Genomic DNA, 15,008 nt, shown 5'->3' on the forward strand with positions numbered 1-15,008 from the left:
GTTATCTATAAAAATAGTGCTATTTCCTACAATTTCCTGAGATTTGAGTGAAATCTCCTACCACAAAAAAATGACTACTTGAGAATTAATAAACTTTAAGAACCTCAGAGTTCAAAGAAATCTAGCTAAACAAATGAGCTTGGGCTCAATTGCTAGACCCTCCTTATCATCAGTCACATACAGAGTATCTAGTAAATGTAGAGTATTGTGCTAGACTCTGTAAGGAAGCGAATACAAATTCATTGAGAATGCATTTATTGATGACATACTAACTGCCAGGCACTAGACAGGGTACTGGAGATAATTGGAGAACAAACCATAGTTTAGGGCCTGAAGCAACTTACTCTAATGGGAGAAATTGAGGTATATTTGCAAGTACCAAAAAAAAAAAAAAAAAAAAAAAAAACCTCACTGCAATCAAGTCAGTTCCAACTAATGGCAATCCCCATTGGGTTTCCAAGGTTATAAATCTTTACCGAAGTAGAGAGCCCCATCTTTATTTACGGAGCAGCTGGTGGGTTCGAACCGCTGACCTTTTATTTAGCAGACAAATGCTTTAACCACTACACCACCAGCTTACATGCAAGTACAGTACAGAGGTTTAGTCCTTCTAGGCACTTAAGAGTCGTGCCTAACCAGCCTCGGGGAATCAGGGAGAACCACCCAAAGAAATCTATGTCTAAGCCAAGATACAAAGAACAAATAAAAGTTAGACAAAGAGTAGTGGGAGGGAACATCTCAAGCAGTTTGCACAGCATATGCAAAGGTCCAGAGATCAGAGAACATGGCTATTTTTAAAAAATTACACGAAGTGTATTATGGCAGAGTTCACCTAACCACTGCACCACCAGAGCTCCTTGAAGAAAAGAAGGTATACTGAAAAGTGAGCATTGGGGCTGACTAGGGGCCAATTATGGACAGTATTACATGGCTTTTCTGAGGACCTTGGAAAGGTCTGAGAAGGTTTTATTAGGAAGATAACATAACCACATTTGTAGTTTAGAAAAACTTCTCCCGGAAGAGGGGCTAAGCAACAGTATAGAGAATGGATTATAGGAGATAAATTTAGAAGCAAGGAAGTAGTTCCAAGGCTGTTGTCTTAAGAAGCAGTAGTATATAACAGGGTGAATCAAAGATGTTAGTTGTATTGCACTATATATCATACCCCAATAGAAAATCTATCTCGTATTGAATATGTGCTGCAGAAACAAATAAACAGGTGGTGTGAGGCTCCCAACACCAAAAGAAGAGAGAAAATCGCTAACATTTGGTTAAGTGTATTAATGGCAACTGGTTCCTGGTTAAGTACCTACTAACCTGAACACTGTGCAAGGTAGTATATTGTGAACCATGTCTACTTAAACCTACATCATTGTTAAGGTCTTCATTTGTGAATTGAATACAACTTCACTAATTTTAACCTTTTTAAAGTGCTAACATTTTTACTGTTGTTTTTTTTTTTTTTAACCATTTATCCATTTTAAAATCTTTCTTCAAATACACACATTACCAACTTCACTGCCTTCTTGAACTGACACTACAGAGCATAATTTAGCTTTCAGTTTTTTTCTGATGTCTCAGGATCATCAACATGGAGAGTCCTTTGATCATTGTTGTTTTTTTTTTTTTTTTTTTAATTGAGAAATGTAGGTCTTGTTGGCTGTACACTAGGCTGCATTGTTTCCTGCATGCTTACATCTGCTTTTTTATTTTTCTTCTCCATGCTTTTGCCTCTTTTTATTAATATCTATATTTTGCCTTTAAAACTCACCCTTTTAATTAGGTGCTTCTAACCAGTTAGAGAAGCATCATGAAACTTTCAATAAACCTAAAATGAGAATAGGGCCTTATGGCTCTAATTTTGGCTTCTCAGCTCTATTTACCTACTTTCTGTCTTTGTCCCAGAGAGCTGAATTTATTGGATATAAGTGACTTTTAAATAAATGAGTTACAGAGACCCTGCTATCTACCTGTTACCTACAGAGGCCATGGTATCTACCCTGGGTTGAAGTGAAGAGAAAATCATAATACTCATGTACAGTTTTCTTACCACACATCCTGAAGTTTCATCTTTCTTTCCTCTCCCTCCTCTTTCTTCTCCTTCCCTAACCCCCACCACCACTACTCCATCAATAGGATTATTGAGAGTAGACAATGGCTAAATTGATTGGTAACATAGTTACATAGTAATTTTGGGAAATAAATTACTTAATTCATATAGATTCTTTACCTGTGTGTTGAATGCCTAGTGTGGATTTTCCCTCATAGCAACATATTTGTCAAAGTAAGTTCACAGTTGCAGCTTCCATTACTGACAAAATGTTTAAATGTATACACTGCATTTAAACATGACTTAAAATGTGGATCACTGTAACTGTGAACAAGATACAAAGCTTACAGCAAAATATCTAGGGAAAGACAAAGCAGTTAAACTGCCATTAATAAGATACATTCCCATTCACCCGCTGGAGACTGCTAATATTCCTGTGAAACACAGTAACAAATGTAAAAATCCTGTTGTCTTTAGATGCCATAAAAACCAATAGAAAAATAATACTCATCTGTCCAAAGCTGAACAGATTTTTAAGAATGATTTGAATGCAACTGTTTCCCTTTTGTGTTCTTGTCCCCTGCAGAAACACAATGCTCTGTGCCTATACAGTGTACAGATAAAACAGATAAGCAAGAAGCACTATTTAAGCCTCAGGCTAAAGATGATATAAATAGAGATGCACCATGCATCACATCTGTCACACCAAGAGGACTGGGCCGAGATGAGGAAGACACCTCTTTTGAATCACTTTCTAAATTCAATGTCAAGTTTCCACCTATGGACAGTGACTCCACTTTCTTACACAGCACTCCAGAGAGACCAAAAGTTCTTGATCCTGCCACTTCTGAGGCAGTATGCCAGGACAAATTTAATATGGAGCTCAGAAATAACCCAGGAAACTTCGTTAAGACAGAAGAAACTTTATTTGAAAATCAGGGAATTGACCCCATAGCTTCAGCTATACAAAACCTTAAAACAACTGACAAAACAGAACCTTCAAATCTTGTAAACACTTGTATCAGGACAACTCTGGATAAAGCTCCGTGTTTGCCACCTGGAAATCATAATGCGTTATATGTAAATACATTCCCACTTCAGGACCCGTCTGACGCACCTTTTCCCTCGTTTGATTCCTCAGGAAGAGCTATCCGAGGACCACAGCAGGTAACTGTTTTGCTTTAACAAATACATTATGTGTGAACACACATTTTGCCATACATGCACAGATATGTATCCCTTTTAGGTTATCGACATTCTTTTTAAGTTAATAACTAGCCAAAGTTAAAATTTTTAATAAAACATTAAGTCCCATAATAAATGACATGACATTATAAAATGGGACTATAGCTCTGTAATAAAGTACATTAAAATTTATGGCACATTTTAAAATCCAAGTATACCTTATTCATATCTAGTGTGATGTCACTTTCTTAATCCCTTATTCAAAGCTTGTTTACTCAATATCAATGTTATCACAGGATTCTTTATTAAATTTTATAATGTGAAACAAATGGTACTTTAAAAAAAAAATATTTGTACAGGTCATACTCATCTTTACAAGAATACATAATTTTCTATAAGTGAATCATTGCATTGTATATTCCTATTTATCAAATAAGTGAACTGTCTTTCAGCTAATGTAATATCCTCAGTTACACAGTATGTAGATCTATAGTGTTTGGTTTGGGTTTTGGTTTCTAATCTACCACTGAACATGCAGCCTAATATATTTTTTTATAATAATCTGTGCACATATACGATTGCAATCTAATACTTTGTTTTAAGCTCACATTCTATTTACATTCCACTTTTTACCCTTTCTTTTAGATTTCAGTTCTATCATAGAATAGTTCTATTAGTTAAAAAAAAAATATCTGAAGGCAATGAAAATATGTAATTGTTATAATAATAATAAAAATAAACAGAAGCTCATGAAAATACATGTTGATGTAAATGTCAGTCTAACTTGTATTTGTTTGATTAATCTCTGCCTTGAGATACTTAATTGAAAAAAAAACTTGATGAATACATTTTGGTTTTATAACTGCTTTTGTAGGTTATAGACTTTTAGCTCCTCATACAAAGGAGGCTGCAGTCACGCTGTAGTATACTTTAGGAGTAGGAAAAACTAGGCAACATCTGACAATAAATCTCAATTATAAACTCACTTATGTTCCACATTGTACCTTATTTCTCATCATAGTCTCAGTTATAGTTGCTACTAAGTGAAACAAATTAAACAATTTCATTCATTGCCAGTAGAATTCCTGTGGAGCTGTGAAGTACATCAGTTCTAATACCTGTTACTTTTTTCTCCATTATATCTCTTGCTTGTTCTTTTACTAGTTAGTCTGTGCATTCATGTTTCAGTAGATGGCACCCTGCATTGTGCGTTTGCTTTCTATACTATAGCAAGGGAAACAGCTGGTATGTGATTACAATTTGATGGAGAAGTATACAGCCTAAAAAATGCAGGAGAATTGGTGTTGAGCTGTCACAAGACATGGGGCATAAGGTTAGATAATTGATATTTTGGCAGAAAAAGCCAATAAATTATTTTGTTTTGAAGGCCATGTTACAATTTGAGATTGAAAGAATAATTCTAAAATGGATTTTTTTAAACATATGTATTATTTTATTAATAATAAAAAAAAGTTAATATTATAAAATTCTTGATTTGTTGATAGTAACAAAGAGAAGTGAAGTTTTAGTTATATATTTCAGATTTTGACTTTATTATTAGTCATAATTACTTAATATCTTTTTTATACATCCAGACATAACAAAGTCTAAAATATATCTACTTATTTTTGCTCTGTGCGATTTCCATTTCTTTCTTTTGCTGAGTCATTGATTGGGGTCTCAACTGAATTTTATGAAGAAATCAAAGCTGAGCTAATCACATCCAATAGAATTGGATAAATATGGACTTTGAAGGTAAATTGGCAGTGGAAGATTGGCTCACCAAGTTTAGAAGCTAAATTGTTTCTAAGTCCATTTCTTACTGTTTTATAGATCTCAGTAAGAATTACCTTTAAAGCAGTCTTTCCTTTATATCCATACCAACTTGCCATTAGGGCAGTGCATAGTAATAAATTATACTTCTTGTTTAAACTGCAAAGTAAAATTTGAATCTGATTAATTCTTTTTGCTCTTACATATAATTATTACTTTTATCATGAGAGAAAATTTTTTCTGAAGAAAACTATGTTACATCCAAGCTTCATAACATGTCTTTTAAATATGAATACTTTTTGCTAGATTTTCACAAAAGAAAACTGAGTCGATATTACTATAAGCCCTCCTGAACTGATATTTGAATGTATCTCTGTCCCTAGAACAGACTTTGTATATTTACACCAATTGTACACAGCTGTCCAATAGTGTTTATAAGAAGGCAGTGATGTTGTGAAACACAAATGTTTTTATTAATAATATACTGCATATGTAAATGATAACTAAATGGAAAGAAGAGGATGAAAACTAATACTGTATCAGGTGTGTTACTCTAAAAACTGATTAGTAATAGGAGCATAAAGGAGTCTCTTCATGCTTCTCAACATTAACTTTTGGAGGTGATTGTTCTCAAAGTACCAGAATTTAGAAATTTTTCTTTTGGCTCTTAAATCAAGGTAATAATGCATATTTTAAAGATAATTTGGTTTATGCAATTCAGGCAAATAATAAAGGCAACAAACATTTATTGAGTATCTATTATTAACCTAAATGCTGTTTCTTGCTCTTCTGCCTATTTTTTTTTTTTTTTAAGGGTGGGCAGGTATTAAGTACAGTTATTTAAGTGTTTATGTGGTGATTACAGTGGAATGGAGGTGGTTCTGTTTAATTACAATTTTTCGTAATTCTTTAATTGAGCAACTGTTGGTAGGTTCCCCTTTATCCTGGCCCAGGAAAGGTAAGAAGGCCATACTATGCACAGCATAACAGGAGCAAAGTCACAATCAAAAGTATAATACCTGATATTAGATTCTGTTGAATGATTAATTTAAATATTTGAAGTTTCAAAAAACAATAAATAATTGATCAATGGAATTTGTTTACTAGTTTAAAAAAAATTATTTTCAAAAATCAAAACAACAGTGATTATAATAAAGATTTTTTCATTGCATATTTGCTTATAAATAATAGTGAATTTTAAATTGCTGTTGATTAAAATGCATGCACACATATACATCATACCTACTGTACTGTGGCCTGATAAAGACCCTATAACTAAAGGTTTCTATTGTAAAACAATTTGATAAAAAGCTCTAAAATACTGACGATTGTTGTAAAACTCCTGCCATTGTGGTAACGGGTATTAAAAATTGCTAGTGCTAAAGCTGGTATATTTTTACATATGTGAATCCCAAATGGTTTTTGATGAAAACTTTGTCCCCTTTATGAAAAAGAACTGAGTCATGTCCTTATGTGAACTTTAATGTAAAAGTCATTTGCTTTCATATTAGGAAATTTCAGCACTTGGTTGTTGTTAAATTTCAAATACATGCACATAACTCATTCAAAATGCAAGTTGGTCTTAAACACAAATAACAGAAGATGTTTTTGTTTATTTGTTTCCTACAGCCTGTTTGGAAGCCCTATCCTAATCAAGACAGTGACTTATTGGTACTCAGTGGTACAGACTCAGAACTGAATATACCTCGAGTATGTGAATTCTGTCAAGCAGTTTTCCCACCATCCATTACATCTCGGGGGGATTTCCTCCGGCATCTTAATTCACACTTTAATGGGGAGACTTAAGACACATTTAAAAACAGACATATCAAGTGCTAGGCAATGATTTTGGGTTTGTAATACTATAAATACTTGATTGTAAACTTAGTTCAAGAATGTTTATAGAAAAAATCAGTGCTACAGTTTTGAAATTTTTTCTAAACTTAATTTTATAACTTTCTTTTATCATCTTTTAAAAGATTCTGTACACATCTGTAATTCATTGCATTCATGTTTAGAGTGTTGTTATCATAATTCAAAATTATATATGTAACTTATAAAGTTGTATAATCATAATTCAAGTTTGTTTCAGATATCTAAGCTTACTGCTTGGATTTCTAGTTAAGTCAGTTGCATCTGGTAATGTTAAATGTTTATAGGGTTTTTTAAAATTTTGTTTTCATTTAAAAATTTAGATTATTTATGATAAAGGTGATACTTTTTTTAATAAACCTATAATAAAGAATAGTAGACAACATAAATATCTAATAAGTAAATGCCAAACCTAACACATTTGTTGGCCAATGATAAGATCACTAGTAAAATTAAATACTTTGGATTGTTTTATCAGTAATATTTGTGGTTTTAATTTTTACTTCTGTGTATAGCTACATATAAAAATGATGATCACTTATACTATGATCACTAATGTGTTGTTTCTGAGTAAAAAAATAAAGGAAATAAATCACATTTTGGGAAAGTTCTTAACATTCATGTTTTCTTTCCAGTAGCCAGATAGAAGGGTAATGAGCAGATCTGGTGACATTGTGCTCTAAGTTGGGTCACTTTGGATTTTAAAATTATTTTTCAAACTAAACTTACTAAAGAAACAATTCTATTTAATGGGAGCAAATCTAAAACCCTGTAAGGACTATCCATATGTATTAATTTAGATTAGGAATGTTCATATTCTTGTTGAGAAATTTGTTATTCATTGTTAGCAGCTTGACTGATGGCCACTGGAAGACATTTGAGAGAAGCGACTAAATTCAGAAGGATGCAAAATTTTGTTAACATTTTTTAAATAAATTCGCTTTTGTTTTTTTCTCTATGATTTTTGCCTTTTGCGTTTCTCTTTTCCCCTTTTAAAAATGCTTCCATTTTATGAAGTAAACATTGATTTGCAACTCTGAAACAAATTTAAGCCATCTTGAAGCAAGTGTTTTAAGCCTGAGGGTTTGGGATGGGGGAATTCAAGCAGGCCCCTGTGTCACAGTGAAGAGCCTTAACGTGTGGAAGAATGGGAGTGGTGCCTCAACTTCTCAGGGTGCCAAGCACATCACATTGACATCTTCCTCACCGAGGTGACAGCGATTATTAGGTATTCACTGTGAAGGGTTCTGAGGCATGTACATCTTTCTTTCATTGCCAGTGGGGCTGAATGGAAATGCCTAGACAATTATCCAAGCCTCTTCCCTTCCCCCCCTACCACCGCCCACCCAGCCTCCCCTCACTTACCCCTCCCACACACACAGAGAAAATTTAAAATAAAAACTTCCCAGCATGGACCAGCCAGAATATACCACTGTACCTGTCTTGTGAAAGGGAATTCTTTTTCCCTTTTCTATAAGGGGAGAGTCCCTCTCACACACAGGAAATTGCTGACAACCAAAGGAAACTAACCAAGAAAGTGATTCAAACTATCATTGACCCCTCTCTCCAGTCCACCCCTTTCCAATTTCCGACCTTTTTAGTAAGGGGGGTGGGGCACACGTTGTATTCTTTTGGGTTCCAACTTTACTCCTGAACCACAGGAGTGGGGCCTGGAGAGCGGGCTCTTGCCCCTCCCCGCTGAGGTGACGCTGGCCGCACTTGCAGCTCGAGAGGTGGAGTGGGCATCCGCCAGGTCTCCTGTGTCCTATTACTGAGTCGTGCAGGGGCTGCATCTTGGCATCTGCTAAGCGTGGCCGGGTAAGAACATCTCCCAGGTAAAAAAGCTGCACACACGAAACGCTGAGTCTGAATAACCCACCCCCGCCGAGGCGAGGCAGTTGTGAGCGGGATGCCTGAGAAGTGGGAGGTGAATGTCCTCAGGAGGGCCCCCCTGGTGCAGCTTTCCCCGGAGGCTGAGGCTGCTGCCAGCGGGGACATCTGCTTTCTTACACTCCAGCCTGGCTCACCCCGCCCCCTCAGCCCCGGGTTGCGTGGTTATTTTACCAACACGGGGGGAGGGAGAGCTCAAGGAGGTAGAAAACGGGTAGGTGGAAGCTCAGGAAATTTTCTTCCCACTCCCCCACATCCCCTCCTTTTTTTTTCCACATCTTTTAACCTTCAAGGTAAAGACTTTATAAATATGAAACAAAAAGTGTGTCCGCTGGCTCCCAGGCCCGCCTTTTCTGCTCGCCAGGGCTGCCCTGTGCGCAGCCTTGCCCTTCCTTCCATCCTCTCCGGAGCTGGGCCGGGTTTCGACGGTTGCGCTGGGTGCAGGGGCCGGCCGAGTGCGCTCAGGCTGTAGCGCCTTCTCTCCCTGGCTGCTGCCTCGACAGCTGCTTGTAGCTACAGTAATTAGACTGTCAGTGCTTGTTAGAGGAGAGAGGGGAAAACACGCTCCTGACAGCAGATTCCGAGACTACCCAGTTTGTTAATTTCTAAGAGATCTTTAAAGCATTAATTGAGGTCTCCCCAACTCTCCCCTCCCGCTCCCTCTTCCTTACTCCTCCCTTCCCAAAAATATCTTCAGAAGAGAATTCTCTCCGCGCAGAAACAGTATTTCCTGCGAAAGTACAAGCCTGCCCTCCCACTCACCCACCTATCCCCTGTTTTACATATACATATATATGTACACATGCATGTGCGTAAGGTTAACTCGGTAAAGGCCTCGTTCGTTCAAATAGGAACCAGGAATGAATTTTAAAAATAATAATAAATAAATAAATAGGAAGGAAAGGGGGAGGGAAGCAGAAGTCGGGAAGAAAAGAGAAAAGCAGCAGGCTGATTACGAGGTGTCAAAACTGCCAGGAGCAAGAAGGTGATAGCAATCAGGGGTGAGAAGAGTGCGGCATTCGTGCGGGGCAACTAATTATCCGTCTCATTTGAGAAGAGCAGCATTTGAGGCAGCAGCGTTCGCCTGCTGAACGGTGACAGATTGGCGCGGAGGAGAGGGGAGGTGTTAAAACAATGGAGCCGGGCGCGCGAGCGCTGCTGCATGCTAATCAGCCCTCCCTCCGCCTGCCTGCCGCGCTCCCTCCTTCCTCCCAGCCTCCCTCCTCCGCGCTCCCTCCTCCCGCCTCCTTTCCAGTGGGCCCGCCGCCGTCGCCACCCGCTTCCTGCTCCCTCGCTTTCCCGTGCGTCCTTCCAGCCGCTGGCAAGTGGAACCCAGCCATCGCCACCACGTCCCTCACGGCCGGGAACCCGGCGCGCAGCTTCCCGCGGGCACCTCCGCTCGCCGGCCGCACGCGCGTCGGCGCGGAGCGCAGCCTGGCGCTGGCCGCACCCAAAGGCCGAACCCAGCGCCAGCGCCCACTCGCCTCGTAGGGAGTGGGGTCAGGGCCTGCATTCTGGACTCTGCGTCTTGGAGAGAAGGCCGAGGAGCTTGCACTGTTGCGCCTACTCGCTGTCTGGTGACCTGCAAGCGCTGGGCAGAGAGTGGGAATCGAGGCGAATTTGGAAGGGGCGAGGGACAGGCAGGGGAGGGAAGAGAGTCGGGGCCAGAAAGGCAAGGAAGTCGCTGGACGATCCTCCGACCCAGCCCCAGCGTGGCCGCCACCCAGAGGCTTTTCCCAGCCGGTCCAGGGGCAGCGGCGGGCCGGCAGCTTATGGGCGAGTCAGTCCCTCAGCAAGTCTCTGGCCTTGCGACCCGCCGCAGCACCCTTCCTTCCCACCCAACAAGAACTCTACTTTTAAGATTAAATAAACCCAGATTATACGAATAAAGGGCCTTGGCGTTAGTTGAGTTGTGCTTTCAAGACTTGACCTCCTGACCCCAAATTGTTGTTGTTATGTACCGTCGACCCCAACATTAGACTATGGGAAAGTCTGGACAGCTCTGGGACACACCCTAAAACTGTTAGGTGAGAGAGAAGCTTTCAAGATATTGGCCCCTTCACCTCTTCCTGAGAGGCTGTGAGTAAGTTGGGATAGGCCAAGCATTTCGGACAGTACAACCTCCAGGCTGGCTACTCCCCTCAGAGCTCTGGTCTGAGAATAGATGGTCAAGAACCGCAAGGCGTTGACTCTCCCACAACAGAGAATTCTTGAGAACCAGCGCCTTTTTCTGGAAAATGTCTCCCATACCCGATAAGGCAGTCCGGAGCCTGAGGTCTTTGATACAACTTTCCCCTACTTTTTCCTGATTGTTGAGTTTATACCTTTTGCTTCAAATACTCTCTTATTCTGCTGTTAAAATATTTTTACTATTACAGATTTACATAAACTACCCTTAGGAAAAAAAATTGTTTTAATTGACGCCCTTATGGTTCAAATAGATTAAACAAATAGGGCTACAGAGAACTGGTAGGAATTTGGACTGAAGAATAAGAATGTATGCAATTCTTTCCAACTTGTTCCTGTGCTATTTAGTTAGCCAGGTATCTAAATTAACATAACACAACGTCCTTCCCCCAAGCCTTAGAAGGAAGGAAAGTACCTGAAAGATGATCTATGCAGTGTATTTTATTTTTGCCAACCCATGCCATGCCATAATTTTGCACATACAATTGTTCATTTTAAGAAATCAATTTAAAAGATTAAACTTAAGTAAAGCTCATAATAGTTTCATTTATATTCTCTCCTCTGAATTTGTAAAGTTTTGTAATAAAAATACATGGAAATAAAGATTATTTGAGTAAATTATGGTGTATTTACATCATCATCATCATTGATCCTAGTCATATGGAAAACTACACAAATGCACAGAGTGAATGAATCATTGTTCTTTTTAGAATATGCCTGGAAATACCAATAGAGTAGCAGAGGGCCAATTATTAGGGTCTACTAAAATAATACAGAATTTTTTAAAGTACTAAAATTGAGAATGAAAATTGACTTACATAAAGAATTGTGTGTAAATAACGTTAATACTCTTTGGTTTCCACGCTTAGGAGAACTACCAAGCAGGCCTCTGCCATGAGTGCATCACAGACTTTGCAGGACTAGAGTTTATATGGCATTTGGGAAATTCCCTGGCTTCTAGTTCTATTAAAATATCAACCTATCTACAGCAAAGAAAAATAATAATAACTTTACATTTATTAATATTAACCTGGAGATTCAGCCACTCCATCAACATCAAAATTAAGCAAGTTACTAAATATTTACAAATTTTTCTTCATTTTCTTCTTCTATAGAAGAAATCTATGTCCCTGAAATCATGAACCTATGAAGTTCAAATAATACTAGTTCATTTCTATATTGTGTTACGTATTTCTAATTTCAAATCAAATTCTTTTCCAACAACTTGTTTTTATAGCTTTAGTTTAATTTCTTCTCAGTCTCTGGACTTCACTAATTTACATGATTGTTTTAATGGTGTGTTTACAGATAAGTTTTTATTTATGCATAAGGACAAAAAGGTGAAGTGAAATTTGGTCCCAATGGAAACCTGTTAGGTTCCCCGAACATATGGCTCGTTGGGCTGTTACTTCCTTTTTGAGATCATTTTCCAAGATTTTTTAATATATACATCAATTTGACACCAGTTAAAGAAAATATATTGGCTTTGAAGATGCCTCCACCTGGGGCATATCTCTGAATAACAAACCAAGTAGTCAGGTGTACCTCTGAATGTACAGGTTTCTAGTCTCAGACAACAGGGTATAATTTGAAACCAGTCAAAACTGACAGTTGATTTGCACTGTCTTTGGAATTAGGTAGCTCTTTGTATTCGTAGAACGTCACAATGATTTGATTACTACAGTTTAGGAGTGATGGCTTAAAACTCTTTTTCTAAAGGCTGTGCATTTGGAATCCACAGTATTACAATGATTTATCTCAGTAATACAAGTGATGTAAATCTCATTTGTTGAAGGTGTGTGATGCCAGCTTAAGACTTAAGGGGAAAATCACAGCACTTTGAAAAAGATGTAAATGTTCAATTGGTTAAAAAAAAAAAAAAAGAGGGAAAACCATGCTAAAACATGTTCCTATTTCCATTATGCTTAATTTACTATTCAAAACAAGTTTTTCCTAATAAGCTCTATTGTTTCTTTCTGTTTTGTAAAATTTAATATGTGTGAGACAAAAACCAGATTCAGAATGTGAATGAAGTCTGTTTAGAGAAAGATTGTTAAGCAGTGTATAGTTCAAGGGGGCCCTCAGATTAAAAGAAAATCACCTTATATTACTGATAGGTTAGAGGGAAGCAAGTCTCCTAAATCTTCATTTCTTAGTACCAGTCACAGCTAGATTGTCAACTTCGTCCAGGCTCAAAGATCCTCGTGGATGAATTCATCAACTCAAAGTGCAACAAGACTAGACTATTCAGAATGATGATGCCACGAATATTTACCAAATATCTTCAGCTTTCACTTGATTGCAGGCCTCTTCTTTCTGAGGCCTCAAACCCCAAAGATGACTTGAGGGATTAAGTTCTCAAACATATAACCCCCTTGTCCCGCCGTGTCTGTACAGGGTGTATGTTTTTAAATGACTGGGCTTGGCAGGATATTTGCACCTGATTATGGAATCCCTTGATGTTTAACCAGTCTCCTGTGTCGTATTTGAATATTCCCCTGGAATCAGGAGTGCCCAGTTAACTGGAGTATGCCAGTTCTCCCTTTGTTGTGTAGGACTAAGCCATGAATAAATTCAAAAATATCTTGCTGATATCCTTGGAAAGAAGTGTACAAAAAAATAAGTTATCTTTAACTAATTGCTCAAGGAATAATTGTTTTAAAAACTAAAAAAAATCTTAAAGATTGTCGAATTCAACTTTCTTTGAAGGGGGAAGGGAAAGGTGGGCACCTGAAATCTAAAGATACTAAATGAGTCCCTCAAACCCACTCAAGTAGCTAGAACTCAATTCCAGCTTCCATGATTTGTAATCTACCATTTTTTTTCCATAATAATCCCTCACCTCAAAAAGTATATACATTCTTACCGGGTTTGTATTTGTCTTTTCAGGAGACTTAAATCAAAAGTGTCTTTACACAGATACTGTTCATTACACTAAACCACAGAACAGTGGGAAGCCTGCCTTCACCTGCCAATGTTGTTGTTGTTATGTGCCATTGACTTCATAGTGACCCCTCCTTGGTTTTCCCAGGCGGTATCACTACAGAAGTAGGATTCCCCAACCTTCCGAGGAGTGGCTGGTGGGTTTGAACCACTAGCCTTCTGGTTAGCAGTCAAGTGCCTTAGGCACTATGCTACCAGAGCTCCTGCCAATAGGGTGGAGCTTATTATTTAGAGGTTATCCATTGATTACCACTTTACCAAGGGTCCCGGAACAGCTTTGCCAGGAGCAAGAAGCACATTAAAGTACTGAGGGTTGACTATTTTCATCCTTTTCCGACTAAGGAACATCAAGTGTGGTAATGTATTTTTGTAATTTGAAATATAAACTAAGTAAGGTAGCAAAGAAGAGAAAAAAAAAGGATTTGTATCTGTAAAGCACATGTGAAACCACACCATAAACCCCACACCGCAATGGTAATTTCATAATAGTCCAAATTCTGAACCAAGGGTTTGTCTGGGAAAGAAAAACAAATTGAAAAAAAAGTAAACAAAACACCAACAACCAGCAAACTAGTTTGAATTGGAAGTGAGTCTATGCATTTTCTAAAACTATTAAACTGGAAGCAAAACATTCTCTGAAAGAAACAATTCTCTCACTTGGTTTGAGACTAGGCTTTCCTGAGTCTTGATATGGCTCAGAAGGTGCTGGCTTTTTCTAGTATTGTCTTCCCTTAGGTATTGGTGAATCAACTCTGAAAATAGCTCTCTTAGATAAAGATTCTCCATTTGCAGTTGTTAAATAGCAAATGATAAAGCGGCATTCTGTGTGAATATATTCATACAAATTCAAGCAATTGACTTAAAAGCTGGGCTTTGAACCGGTTCCGATTTAGTCATGTCCAAGTCAGGGAAATCAGAACAGCCCAAATTTGTAAAATGTGGGTATACTGGAGTGATAACTGGAATGGAAAAAATTACAAGTCAAAGCCCTGGAATGGGAGACTGGCAAGAGGTAGTGAGCCTTTCAGAAGCCTGACGCAGGAGAATGGATTGTGGAATGACTGATATACATTAAAAGTGATGTGGTCTGCTGCCATCCTTGAGCCGG

The 15,008-nt window shown here is 38.1% G+C and overlaps 1 protein-coding gene across 1 annotated transcript in view; it reads left to right on the top strand.

Moving 5' to 3' along the window:
• TANK (TRAF family member associated NFKB activator) overlaps positions 1-6,814 on the top strand; it is a 53,536-nt gene extending 46,722 nt beyond the window's left edge. Inside the window, exons 6-7 of the mRNA XM_007941840.2 lie at positions 2,637-3,217; positions 6,638-6,814. Of these exons, the coding sequence (XP_007940031.1) occupies positions 2,637-3,217; positions 6,638-6,814 (758 nt within the window). The remainder of the gene's footprint in view (positions 1-2,636; positions 3,218-6,637) is intronic.
• The last annotated feature ends 8,194 nt before the right edge of the window (positions 6,815-15,008 follow it).

This window comes from Orycteropus afer, unplaced genomic scaffold, assembly GCF_000298275.1.
Source record: "Orycteropus afer afer isolate SDZICR_OR568_19922 unplaced genomic scaffold, OryAfe1.0 scaffold00084, whole genome shotgun sequence".
NCBI classification, from domain to species: Eukaryota; Metazoa; Chordata; class Mammalia; order Tubulidentata; family Orycteropodidae; genus Orycteropus; species Orycteropus afer.